At 33.8% G+C, this 10340-nt stretch overlaps 4 protein-coding genes across 5 annotated transcripts; 3 read left to right on the forward strand and 1 right to left on the reverse strand.

Annotated features, from left to right (window-relative positions):
* Window positions 1-466: 466 nt before the first annotated feature.
* On the forward strand, window positions 467-910 carry LOC145113857 (uncharacterized). The gene has a single exon (XM_079049907.1). It carries the CDS (start codon window positions 467-469, stop codon window positions 908-910), a length of 444 nt encoding a protein of 147 aa, XP_078906033.1.
* A 296-nt stretch (window positions 911-1206) lies between these two features.
* On the forward strand, window positions 1207-2826 carry LOC145110888 (uncharacterized). The gene is made up of 3 exons (XM_079047205.1): window positions 1207-1456; window positions 1528-2170; window positions 2420-2826. The coding sequence occupies exons 1-3, from the start codon at window positions 1386-1388 to the stop codon at window positions 2690-2692; spliced, it is 987 nt and encodes a 328-aa protein (XP_078903331.1). The 5' UTR covers window positions 1207-1385; the 3' UTR covers window positions 2693-2826.
* Window positions 2827-3338: 512 nt separating this feature from the next.
* LOC145115329 (uncharacterized) lies at window positions 3339-6625 on the forward strand. Its single transcript, XM_079051602.1, has 14 exons — window positions 3339-3776; window positions 3998-4125; window positions 4228-4360; window positions 4449-4605; window positions 4663-4782; window positions 4868-4984; window positions 5073-5153; window positions 5272-5334; window positions 5437-5488; window positions 5640-5714; window positions 5849-5896; window positions 6000-6035; window positions 6196-6270; window positions 6390-6625. The coding sequence occupies exons 1-14, from the start codon at window positions 3614-3616 to the stop codon at window positions 6450-6452; spliced, it is 1311 nt and encodes a 436-aa protein (XP_078907728.1). The 5' UTR covers window positions 3339-3613; the 3' UTR covers window positions 6453-6625.
* A 1072-nt stretch (window positions 6626-7697) lies between these two features.
* LOC145110941 (bifunctional protein FolD 1, mitochondrial-like) lies at window positions 7698-10104 on the reverse strand. Of its 2 annotated transcripts, none has more exons than XM_079047255.1 (6): window positions 9922-10104; window positions 9170-9463; window positions 8738-9060; window positions 8431-8667; window positions 8177-8344; window positions 7698-8053 (listed from the first exon to the last, which is right to left on the reverse strand). In XM_079047255.1, exons 2-6 carry the CDS (start codon window positions 9375-9377, stop codon window positions 7877-7879), a joined length of 1113 nt encoding a protein of 370 aa, XP_078903381.1. In that variant the 5' UTR covers window positions 9378-9463; window positions 9922-10104; the 3' UTR covers window positions 7698-7876. The 2 variants fall into 2 exon arrangements, with proteins under 2 accessions (XP_078903381.1, XP_078903380.1); XM_079047254.1 differs by having other exon boundaries at window positions 9170-9573.
* Between the last annotated feature and the right edge of the window lie 236 nt (window positions 10105-10340).

Raw genomic sequence — 10340 nt, forward strand, 5'->3', positions numbered from 1 at the left:
GATTGAATATGAATTTCCTGTCCACAACTCAAAGACTAAATGGAGTCTTATGAAACCAACAGAAAAAGAAATATATGAGAGCCCACAACAACTGAAATTTGCTTTGACCAATTATGCGGTGGCAAATGGGTATCCTTTACGATTTACAAGATGTGACAATAAAAGGATACAAGTTAAATGTGGCAAAGCAGGAGATGGAAAAACATGTCCATTTGTTCTTTGGGCGTCATGGATGGGACGTGATCGATCTTTTCAAATAAAGAAGATTGTGGGGAAACATTTATGCATTAGAAGTTATGATTTTGGTGCACTTGTGAACCCAGATTGGATTGCAAAACACTACTTGAAGGAGTTCATTGCTAAGCCCAATATGAAATTGGATGACTTCAAAGATGATATACAGAAGACGTTTTTTTGTAAGGTAAGCAAGAGTCAATGTCGTTGAGCCAAGATAAGAATTCAAACAATGATTGAAGGCAAGCTTACTCAGCACTATGAGAGGCTGTGGGATTATGCAAATGAGATTACACGATCGAACCCAGGATCTACTGTGCAGTTAGGCGTTCATGTTAACCCTGATGGAAACTACTTTCATAGATTTTATGTATGCTTCAAAGCATTGAAAGATGGATGGAATAGAGGGTGTAGAAGGATTTTTGGACTGGATGGTTGCTTCTTAAAGGGAAAAGTGAAGGGTGAGTTGCTTGCTGCTGTAGGCAGAGACGAAAATAATCACATATACCCTATTGTGTGGGCGGTTGTAGACATAGAAAATAAAGATAACTGGAAATGGTTTATCGAATTGTTGAGTGACGACCTTGGAGTAAACGGCGGTATGGAGTTGTCTATTATTTCAGATCAACACAAAGGATTGATTGAGGCAGTAAAGGAGGTCCTTCCACATGCATAGCACAGACAGTGTGCGAGGCATATCTATGCCAACCTGAGGAAAACATACCCTAGTGTGGTATTAAAGAAACTTTTTTGGCTAGCTGCGAAATCCACTGCTGAAGTGCAGTTCACGGAGCACATGAATGCCATTAAGGCAATAATGTATGCCACGCCAATATATATATATATATATATATATATATATATATATATATATATATATATATATAAATTTTGTATGTTTAATATGTGTTATATTTTTTTGTTTCCTTTGTATTGCAGTGTAGGAGCATATGAACATTTGATGGCCATGAACCCTAAGTCATGGTGTAGGGCATTCTTTGCATCAGGAAAGGCATGTGAAGCAGTTGAGAACGGGATGTCTGAGTCATTTAATTTTGTAATTGATAAAGCAAGGAAGAAGCCGATTATTACAATGTTGGAAGAAATTCGATTATACATGATGAACAGGTTTAACACAATGTCTAAGCTACATGAAACATGGGAAGGGGACATTTTGCCCATCAGTTCCGCTTAAAATGGCAATTTTCAAAAAGAGTTTAAGGTATTAGACTATTTTTACTTATGATTGTAAGTAACTGGTGTGTTTACTAACTGATGTTTCATTAATATTAGGTATTGGAATGTCTTTCCAAGTGGGGGAAACTATTTTGAAGTTAGGAGTGGTTTTGAAGCGTATAAGGTAGACATTGAAAACCAATCTTGCACATGTAGGTCATGGGAGCTATGTGGATACCCGTGTTTGCATGCTTGTGCCACATTTTACTCATTTCATATAAGTCCAGAAAGCAAAGTCTCTTTTTACTTTAAAAAGTCAATGTTTGTTGAAGCTTACAAAGATAACATTCTACCTCTCAATGGTAGTAATATGTGGGAGGTGACTAGTTATACGAAGCCATTACCTCCAAAGGATAGAAAAATGCCTGGAAGGCCTAGTGTGAAACGGAAGAGGCACGTGTCCGAGAAGAATGATAAGTATGCCACTAGTCGAGTGATAACATGTAAAAATTGTTTTGAAATTGGACACAATATCAGATCATGTAAAAATCCGAAACAGGTACTCCCACCACAAGAAACAAAGAGAAAGGGTAGGCCAAGGACTGTTGATGAATCTGAGAGACGTTCAAGGAAAAGTAGGTCAAGTAGAGGGGCAAAAGGAGGGGGGATAGGAAGGGCAAGAGGAAGTCTTGGAAACAACGTGCAAGAAGAAACACAACAAATGCTTGTGCAAGAAATGCAACAAACTAAAGAAACCATGGTATGTCTTATTCCATCTAGCTATTGAATTGTTTTAGGTTATTTTTTGGGTATTTTACGGTGTTTTTAGGGTTGTTTTTAGACTGTTTTTCTGGGTGTTTTTAGGATGTTTTAGGGTGTTTTAGGGCTGTTTTTTATGGCTATTATAGACAGTTTTGGGGATGTTTTGGGAGTGTCTTAGGGCTGTTTTGGGATTGTGTTTAGGGTTGTTTTGGAAGTGAAATGTAACTAATTTATTTCTGTACTGTAGGAACAAGTTCTTGAGACACAAGCTGATGTTGATGCTGAAATGGTACATGAGACTCAAAGCATCAAAGATTTAAGGGAAAGTGGATACACCGAAGATGAGATTGCTAGATGTGTTGCAGCTGAGCATACTGAAGATGATGAAGAGGAAGGAATAGACGAAACACAACCACAAGTTACAATAAAAAAACGAAGGCCATCTGAGAGGATAGCCAAACTTGGAAAGAAAATTGATGGATTAGGGTCTGCATCAGAAAATCCTTTAGCAATTGAATAGATTTTGGGAGTTGTATAGTGGGTTGATAGGTTAGGTGGGCAGATGATAGATTGCTCTTTTTGATGTGTTTTGTTTGGCCTTACATGATTTGTTAATTGGCCTATTTTTGAGAAACCAACCCCACTTTTGTGATGCATTAGCTTTTGTTAAACAATATATCATATGGTTGGTGTTATGATATTGTTCAATTGACCACTTATTATGTATTTATAGCGTTAAAAATATGTTGTTATGGACTTGTTGATGCACCATAAATAATGATGAAATATAACCTCAAAACTTTTCATTTTAATAGAAAAAATATAAAAAAAAAGTGGTTAAATCGTAAATAGTGATAAAATATAGTAGTTTTTTCGTAATTAACTTGCAAAACCGGCTATAATAGGTACCAGTGGTCTCAGTGAAACATTTTACTAAAAATTGGTGGTTTTCTCATAAATTATTAAAAACTGATGGTTAAACCGAATTTTTGGCAAAATATACTGCTTTTTTTTGTATTTTCCCTAAATTTTGAAGGAACATTATTTTGTATTTTGAATGTTTTTTAGTTTGTAGTTTGTACCAATAATATTAATAAAACGGAAAAAGTGAAATTTTGAAAATAAATGGTGATGGAGTTAACCAACTTCGAAAGAAACATAAATGAATGGAAACACCGAATCGTAACGGTAAAGTTGGTGGTTCCTTTTCTTCCTTCGTCACCCACCGCCACCGAGCAGGATCTTCTTCTAAACTCAGGATATTCTCTTTTCTCTATCCTCAAATTTCATTACTTTATAGTCCCCAACAGATAATTATACCTTTCTGGATGAAGAAGAAGATCGATGAATTTTGCATACTACAAAGTGAATCAATGCAGCAGCACTAGTTAGTTATACAGAGCAGAGCCTGATCTGAGTGATCAATCAATTATCAATTAGAATGCCTTCCAAAGGTGGTATGCTTCCCATAACCAGAGCTTTTCTTTCTTCTTACTATGATAAACACCAATTTCCTCCCATTTCCGACGACGTTTCCCGCCTTTCCCAACAGCTTCACACCTGTTCCGACCATCTGCGGAAGACTTCCCTTCCGCTTCCAGAAGGTTCGATTATTTATTTCCCTCGCTTATTTTCGTTTTCTGTCGTGTAATTCCACAATTCCTTACTCGTAATACTGTAAAATGGCTTTTGATAGAAGATCAACAAGGATATTTCTCTTGTTAGAAGATCAATTAGGATTTTTTTTCTTGAGATGCTATAAGTACTATTTAGGCTTTGTGCCCCTTTTGGTTGTGCATAAAACCCTAATGTCCATTGAGTTCAGGAGAAAGATTGTTGATAAAAGAAGTGGAGATGCAGCCACCACATAAAATTGATGAGAATATGTGGAAAAATCGAGAGCAGATTGAAGAAATCATTTTCTTGCTAGAACGCTCTCATTGGCCAAAATCTGTGAGAATCAAAGTTTTTTAAATTCTTGTAGACTACATCTTGAATTTAGTTCCATTTAGCAAAAGAGTTTTAAAGAAGTTTTCCTGTTTGTTTAAAAATCAGCTTCAAGATCAGTCCACACCCGAAGATGTTGAACTTGGTCATCTTCTTAAAAAGCTAAAAGATAAATGTAAAGGTATATTGAAGGTTTTGGAATCCTTTCAATCCAAGAGTTCTGAAAACGTGTTCAACACAGGTTAGTATTCTCAGAGCCTTTTTTGTTTTCCAATTATGGGGTGATATTCAAGTCTTGATGTTTTTTTTTTTTAAATAAATGCCAACAGTTATGACATATATGCCTCAAGACTTTCGAGGTGCACTAATTAGACAACAAAGAGAGCGCTCTGAGAGGAATAAAAAAGCTCAAGTGGATGCAATTGTAACATCTGGTGGATCCATACGCGATAAATATGCTCTCCTATGGCACCAACAAATGGAAAGGTAATTATTATTATTATTATTATTATTATTATATATAATAAAAGTATCTGTGTCCAGGAGAAGACAGTTAGCTCAACTGGGTTCAGCTGCAGGTGTGTATAAGACGGTTGTGAAATACTTAGTAGGTGTGCCACAGGTTCTACTGGATTTTGTAAAGCAGATAAATGATGATCAAGGGTATATATGTTCTTTTCTATAAAAATATTTAAAAAAAAAAACTATAAAAATTTGGTCTTGAGTTGCTAAATTGTTACATATTTAGGCCAATGGAGGAACAGAGGTATCGCTATGGGCCCCCTATGTATGCCCTTACAAATTTGGTGCTTAATATTCACCTTTTCATTTCTTTGTCATGGTTACGCTTTCAAGATATTAAATTGTGAGCTTCATCATTCTTTTTCTTTATTAGTTTTTAAGTTGTACAACAAGTGATTTGATTTTCATTTACAAATTATTATAATAACCAGGGAAAAGCATCAAATATCTATGTTAGAAGAAGCGATTAATGTCTATGCGTCTGAGTTGGAAAGATTCTTGAGTTTCATTGGGTAATGAATGATTCTCTGTTGTTACTTATTTGTTTGTGTTGATTGAAGGACACATGGCATATTGGTATTGGTTTGTACTTTGTACATGATGAAAAGTGTCTTATATATGTTTTTACAGGGAAGTTTTTGCAAATTCTCCTTTCTTTGTTACAGCTGAGGAAGCTGGCGCAATAGAAGCAAAGTAAGTGTTAAAACTTAAATCGTCCTTTATATACCTTGTATTATGAATTATTGAAATGATTTATTATCTTATATTATTATTATTATTTTTTTTTTTTTGTAGTAAAAATGATGACTATAGAGAAACAAGTGTCCTCGCAGGGACAACTTTTGAGGTATTTCTTTAGCCAATATCAAATGTTTCACTTTTGTTATTGGTTTATTAGTCATTTTCACTTCAAATTGTTTACTTTATTTTCTACTTGACATTATATTATCACTGTATTTAAAACTTTATCACTTAAATTGCATGCTTTTTCCGTTAAGGTTTCATTGGAGGTGGAATCAGTAAATTCATACATTGCTTGGGATTTCTCCATAGCACAAAGGAGAATTAGCATGGTACATATCTACTATATATTTTCAGCGTTTTGTAGTTGAAAATAATTAAATAATTTTTATAAGTCCTTTTTCCATTGTAAGTAAGCAATGAAATTATTCATTATTCAGATGTTGATATGTGAAATGTTGCACAGGATATTGGATTCAGCATAGAGTACACAAATTCTTCGGGACAAAAAACAGTAAGTTAAGCCATGCACATATTACACTTAATTTTTTTTATTATATGTTCTCACTTGTATTTTTTTTATTAATTGGTTTTTTAATGTGTTTCATGTTATATAGCTAATCTTGCCTTATAGGCGGTATGAGTCTGACCAAGTAAGTAACTTTTTTTTTTTTTGAAAAAATAAATAAAACTTAAATTATCCCTGCAATGCATTTTCAGAATTAAAAATGGCAATGGCTCTTATGAATTTAACATTATTTTAATAAATAGCATTGGAAATGAAATGGAAGGATTTGATGAATTGTGTTGCAGGGTAACTTTTGTACAATCATGGGTGGCAAGTATAAACTGATTTGGGATAATTCTTTTTCAACGTTCTTTAAAAAGGTTGGTGTTTCATAATTTAAGCAGTAAACCTTAACGATTGATTGAAATTTAACGATAGAGTTTTACTTAAATAAATAGTAAGAATAAAATAGGTGACTTTAAACATGTTAAATTAACAGGCCCTTCGATACAAGGTGGACTGTATAGCACCAGTTGTGGAATCAACAGATGAAGAAATGTGAGATTGCTTGGTAACCAATAATACAATTAATGCAAGGTGTTTGTCTGTATCACATGATGATCTATCTATATATGTAATTATGTATCTTGCAATTTAACAAGTTGTATCTGTAAAAACTATAAGGGATTGTGCACATGTTTTAAACAACATATTGGGTAGTAATTCACTTTAATACCTCTTAAAGTACTTTTAACTAATTTTATTTTTCATAAATATATCCAAATAGACGTGAATATGGTTAGATAGATCTTAATATACGACTTGAATAGATTAAAAAGACCCTAGTACGGAGTACGGACCTCAATAAGTCCTGCATAAAACTAATTACACTATAATAATTTCAAATCTTTATTATTTCTTCACTAACTAATTTATTTTATTAGATATTAATTCATATTTTACTTATCAGACATTAAATTCATAACAATAAATTTTTTCATATTCTTTTTGAATGGTATATTTAATTATTTAAATATTAATATCTATTAATATTTTATTTTTTTTGTAAAATCTAGTATTGAAGTATGATGTGTGTTTAAAAATGACAAATTAAATAAGACGGTTTTATATAACATTTTAGACAGGTTAAAAAGAATTAGCTTGTTTAAAAAAATACTATATATTAAAGAGTTCAACCATTGGAAAAAGTTTTGATAATTGGACACAAATATATACTTTAAAGGTTTTGGATATACATAAATAGACCTTAATAATTTAAAAAAAAATATAAGTAGGCCTATAATAAATCTAAGTACATCTAAAATGACTTAAATATATTTAAATACACTTAGTAGGACCTAAGTAGATCTTCGTAGGTCCTAACTTGTCTTAATTGAGTCCTAAATTGTGTCAAATTGGTCCGCTGTATATCTTAGTAGGCCATGTGTAGACTTAAGACTTTAATTGATTCTGTCCCCTAAATATTCTTAAATAATTTTATATAAAACTTAATTTCCCAAATTGACCTTTGTATGTTCTGAAATAACATAAAATACAAACAAATCTTAACAGAGCTACAAACACTTTTGGTTTCAATAGAGTACCTAAATAGATATAGGTAGATGTCAAAAAAATATTTTAGATTGACCTAAAGTTATATCAGTTGGTCCTAAATAGATATAAGTGGCATCAAAAGGTAATAGATAGACCTAAAAATTGCCTTGATTGGTGGAAAATGTAAGACTTTTTGACCTATATGTGTTTTAAATAAGCATATATAAAAACTTTACAGGTCTTGAACTGAATAGACATCAAAAAGTCCAAAACATATAGTAATAGCAAAATGCACTAACCATTAAAACAAATTCTAATCTTCCCTAATTTAAACCAAAACCATTATGGAATATACATTTTGCAATAATTAAACAACATACATAAACCTTTTTTATCTTAAGCCCCTAAAATGTGAACCCAAACACCAACTCGTCAAACAAAATTGTATTTACGTGCAGCTGACTGAAGGGTATTGCAAAGCAACATGGCAACAGTCATGGGGCCCACTCCACCTGGCACAGGAGTAATTGACGAAGCTACCCTTGATGCTTCCTCAAAGCACACATCTCCTATTAACCGATAACCTCCTTCCTCACAACCCCCCTCCTCCTACACACCCAATTTAAGCATTAAGGCTTTGTTTTGCACACTATTCTTTTCAAACTAAGTTTTTTTCAAATGTTTTCAATTGATATTTATATAAATAATTAAGGAATTATAATTTATAAGTACCTCAACAGGATGAGTTCCAACATCAACAACAACAGCACCAGGTTTGATCCAGTCTCCACGCACCAAATTAGGTATTCCAACCGCACTCACCACAATGTCAGCCTCTCGTGTTATTTCTTCAGGGTTTGATGTTGATTCATTAACAACACTAACAGTTGCATTATGCCTCTGACCCCACAATTAATTAAAATTTCCAAATTAAAAAAAATAATAATAATATCTGTATATACCATGAGAGATAGAGAGAGAATCACCTGTAACAGCAAGGACACGGGTAAACCTACAATGTTGCTTCTACCAATGACGACAGCATTCTTTCCCATTATCTCCACACCTGATCTGATCAATAGCTCAACACAACCCTTCGGAGTGCATGGGATGAATAACGGTTCCCTTCCCCTCATCGCCAGGTGTCCCATGTTCATTGGATGAAAACCATCCACATCCTTTTCCAGTCTCAACACACCCAAAATCTTCTCTTCCTTTAGATGCTGTTTCAAGTTTCAAGTTTCAAGTCTCAACAACTCAAAGAAAGTAAATTCATATTTCTTTCCGAATTACCTGAGGAAGAGGAAGCTGCACGAGGATACCATGAAAAGATGGATCTGTGTTAAACCTCATTATAGCATCAATCACTTCATCTTCATTACACTTATCTGAAAATTGAGTCAAGTCAAACTTGAATCCAGCCTCCTCACATGCTTTCATCTTGTTACGAACATATGTTAGGGAATCCCTCCTCTCCCCTACCAAAATCACACCCAATCCAGGAACCTCACCAATTGTGTTCTTCATTCTTCTTACCTCAACACCCACTGCTGATATAATTTCCTCTGCAATTTGTTTTCCATCGATCACTCTAGCAATCTCCTTCTCATCACTACCTGTTTTCAAATATCAGTCACGCTATGCTTGTAAGATGTAACAAACACAAAAAATATGAATGAAATTTGAATTTGACAAGCAGATAAGTTTATCAAATAATCTGTTTACCGAGTTTGTGGATCGATGGAGGGTTATAATTGGTAGAACTAGAAGTCCATACATCAGGGAAATCTAGGGAAACAAGAGGAGGAGACTTGAGGATTTGGTTATCATAACCAGTTGCAGAGGTATTTAGCGTCCTTGAGGTGGATAGCAATAGGGGATTCTTTCTCCACCAGGAAACTACGATACTTTGCACTTTATTTTTCAATGCCATTGTTTTGTTTCTTTTTAGATACTACTGTAGATGGCTGGCCATCATCATCATCTTCTTCTATGGAGTCTTGAGTTATCTCCACGAGGCTAATCAAGAGCAGCATAACATTGAATCAATGTTGCAGCTTATGCATTCAAGAGAAAAGCTTGCGAGGAAACAAAACCACATGGAAACCGATATAAACACGTAACGTTGCCTATTTCAAATCACGGGCGCAAAAAACAGTTTATAAGGATCTACACGAATTACAAAATCTCATTTTCGGGTCAAGAATAATAGAATTTGGCAATTTGCATAAGCATGTTTCCAATGGATGACGCGGTGGTGGCGTTTCCACACAAGATATTCTCGAATTCATACAGCGTACGAAGAGGATAGAGTGAGATTCAGAGTCCATTATAGAGTAAATAAACTACTTCCAAGAAGGTCAATCTGGTTCGATATCAATCTTGACGTTGACAAAAGGTTCAAGGTTTTGATGAAAATCATCGGTAACTAGAAATTCAAACTCGAGTCTGAAATTAAAACAATAAACGGAACTTACCGAATTTGAAGGAGCCAAAATATATCTTCCAGAAAAATCGCTGGATTTTGTTATAATCGGCGGCGGCGGCCGGGCCGTAGGTGGGGGGAAAGGGAAGTGTTTTGCGGTTCAAACGGGAATGGTTGAATTACAAAAAGGTTTATTGGGGTGTTTGCCAAATACTTGCCTTAAGTTTTTGCAAGAAAATATGTCAACTTGTCAAACTACTTATTGGAGCATATTGCAACTCAAAAATTATTGTTGTTTTATTATTTCAGTAGGTTATAACACCTCACCACCACGGATGAAAAAGATAAATTTAATTTTAATTAAATTATAAGTTAATTATTGACCAATAATAATAAAAAATTAAAATAATTTATAAATATATTTGTTTTGTCTGTAATTTGATAATGATATAGTGATAGGTTAAAACTACG

Source organism: Lactuca virosa, chromosome 5 (genome assembly GCF_052849685.1).
Source record: "Lactuca virosa cultivar CGN04683 chromosome 5, Lactuca_virosa_CGN04683_v6, whole genome shotgun sequence".
Classification (NCBI taxonomy): Eukaryota; Viridiplantae; Streptophyta; class Magnoliopsida; order Asterales; family Asteraceae; genus Lactuca; species Lactuca virosa.

Bases quoted from the DNA above. Each gene is read 5' to 3' on its own strand.
- LOC145113857 (XM_079049907.1), top strand. From the start codon at position 467: ATGATTGAAGGCAAGCTTACTCAGCACTATGAGAGGCTGTGGGATTAT.
- LOC145110888 (XM_079047205.1), top strand. From the start codon at position 1,386: ATGAAACATGGGAAGGGGACATTTTGCCCATCAGTTCCGCTTAAAATG. The intron at 1,457-1,527 runs GTATTAGACTAT...CATTAATATTAG, and splicing joins ATTTTCAAAAAGAGTTTAAG to GTATTGGAATGTCTTTCCAA. The intron at 2,171-2,419 runs GTATGTCTTATT...TCTGTACTGTAG, and splicing joins AACAAACTAAAGAAACCATG to GAACAAGTTCTTGAGACACA.
- LOC145115329 (XM_079051602.1), top strand. From the start codon at position 3,614: ATGCCTTCCAAAGGTGGTATGCTTCCCATAACCAGAGCTTTTCTTTCT. The intron at 4,985-5,072 runs GTGAGCTTCATC...TATAATAACCAG, and splicing joins CGCTTTCAAGATATTAAATT to GGAAAAGCATCAAATATCTA. The intron at 5,489-5,639 runs GTATTTCTTTAG...TTTTCCGTTAAG, and splicing joins TCGCAGGGACAACTTTTGAG to GTTTCATTGGAGGTGGAATC.
- LOC145110941 (XM_079047255.1), bottom strand. From the start codon at position 9,377: ATGGCATTGAAAAATAAAGTGCAAAGTATCGTAGTTTCCTGGTGGAGA. The intron at 9,061-9,169 runs GTAAACAGATTA...ATTTGAAAACAG, and splicing joins TCCATCGATCCACAAACTCG to GTAGTGATGAGAAGGAGATT. The intron at 8,668-8,737 runs GTAATTCGGAAA...AACTTGAAACAG, and splicing joins TGCAGCTTCCTCTTCCTCAG to CATCTAAAGGAAGAGAAGAT.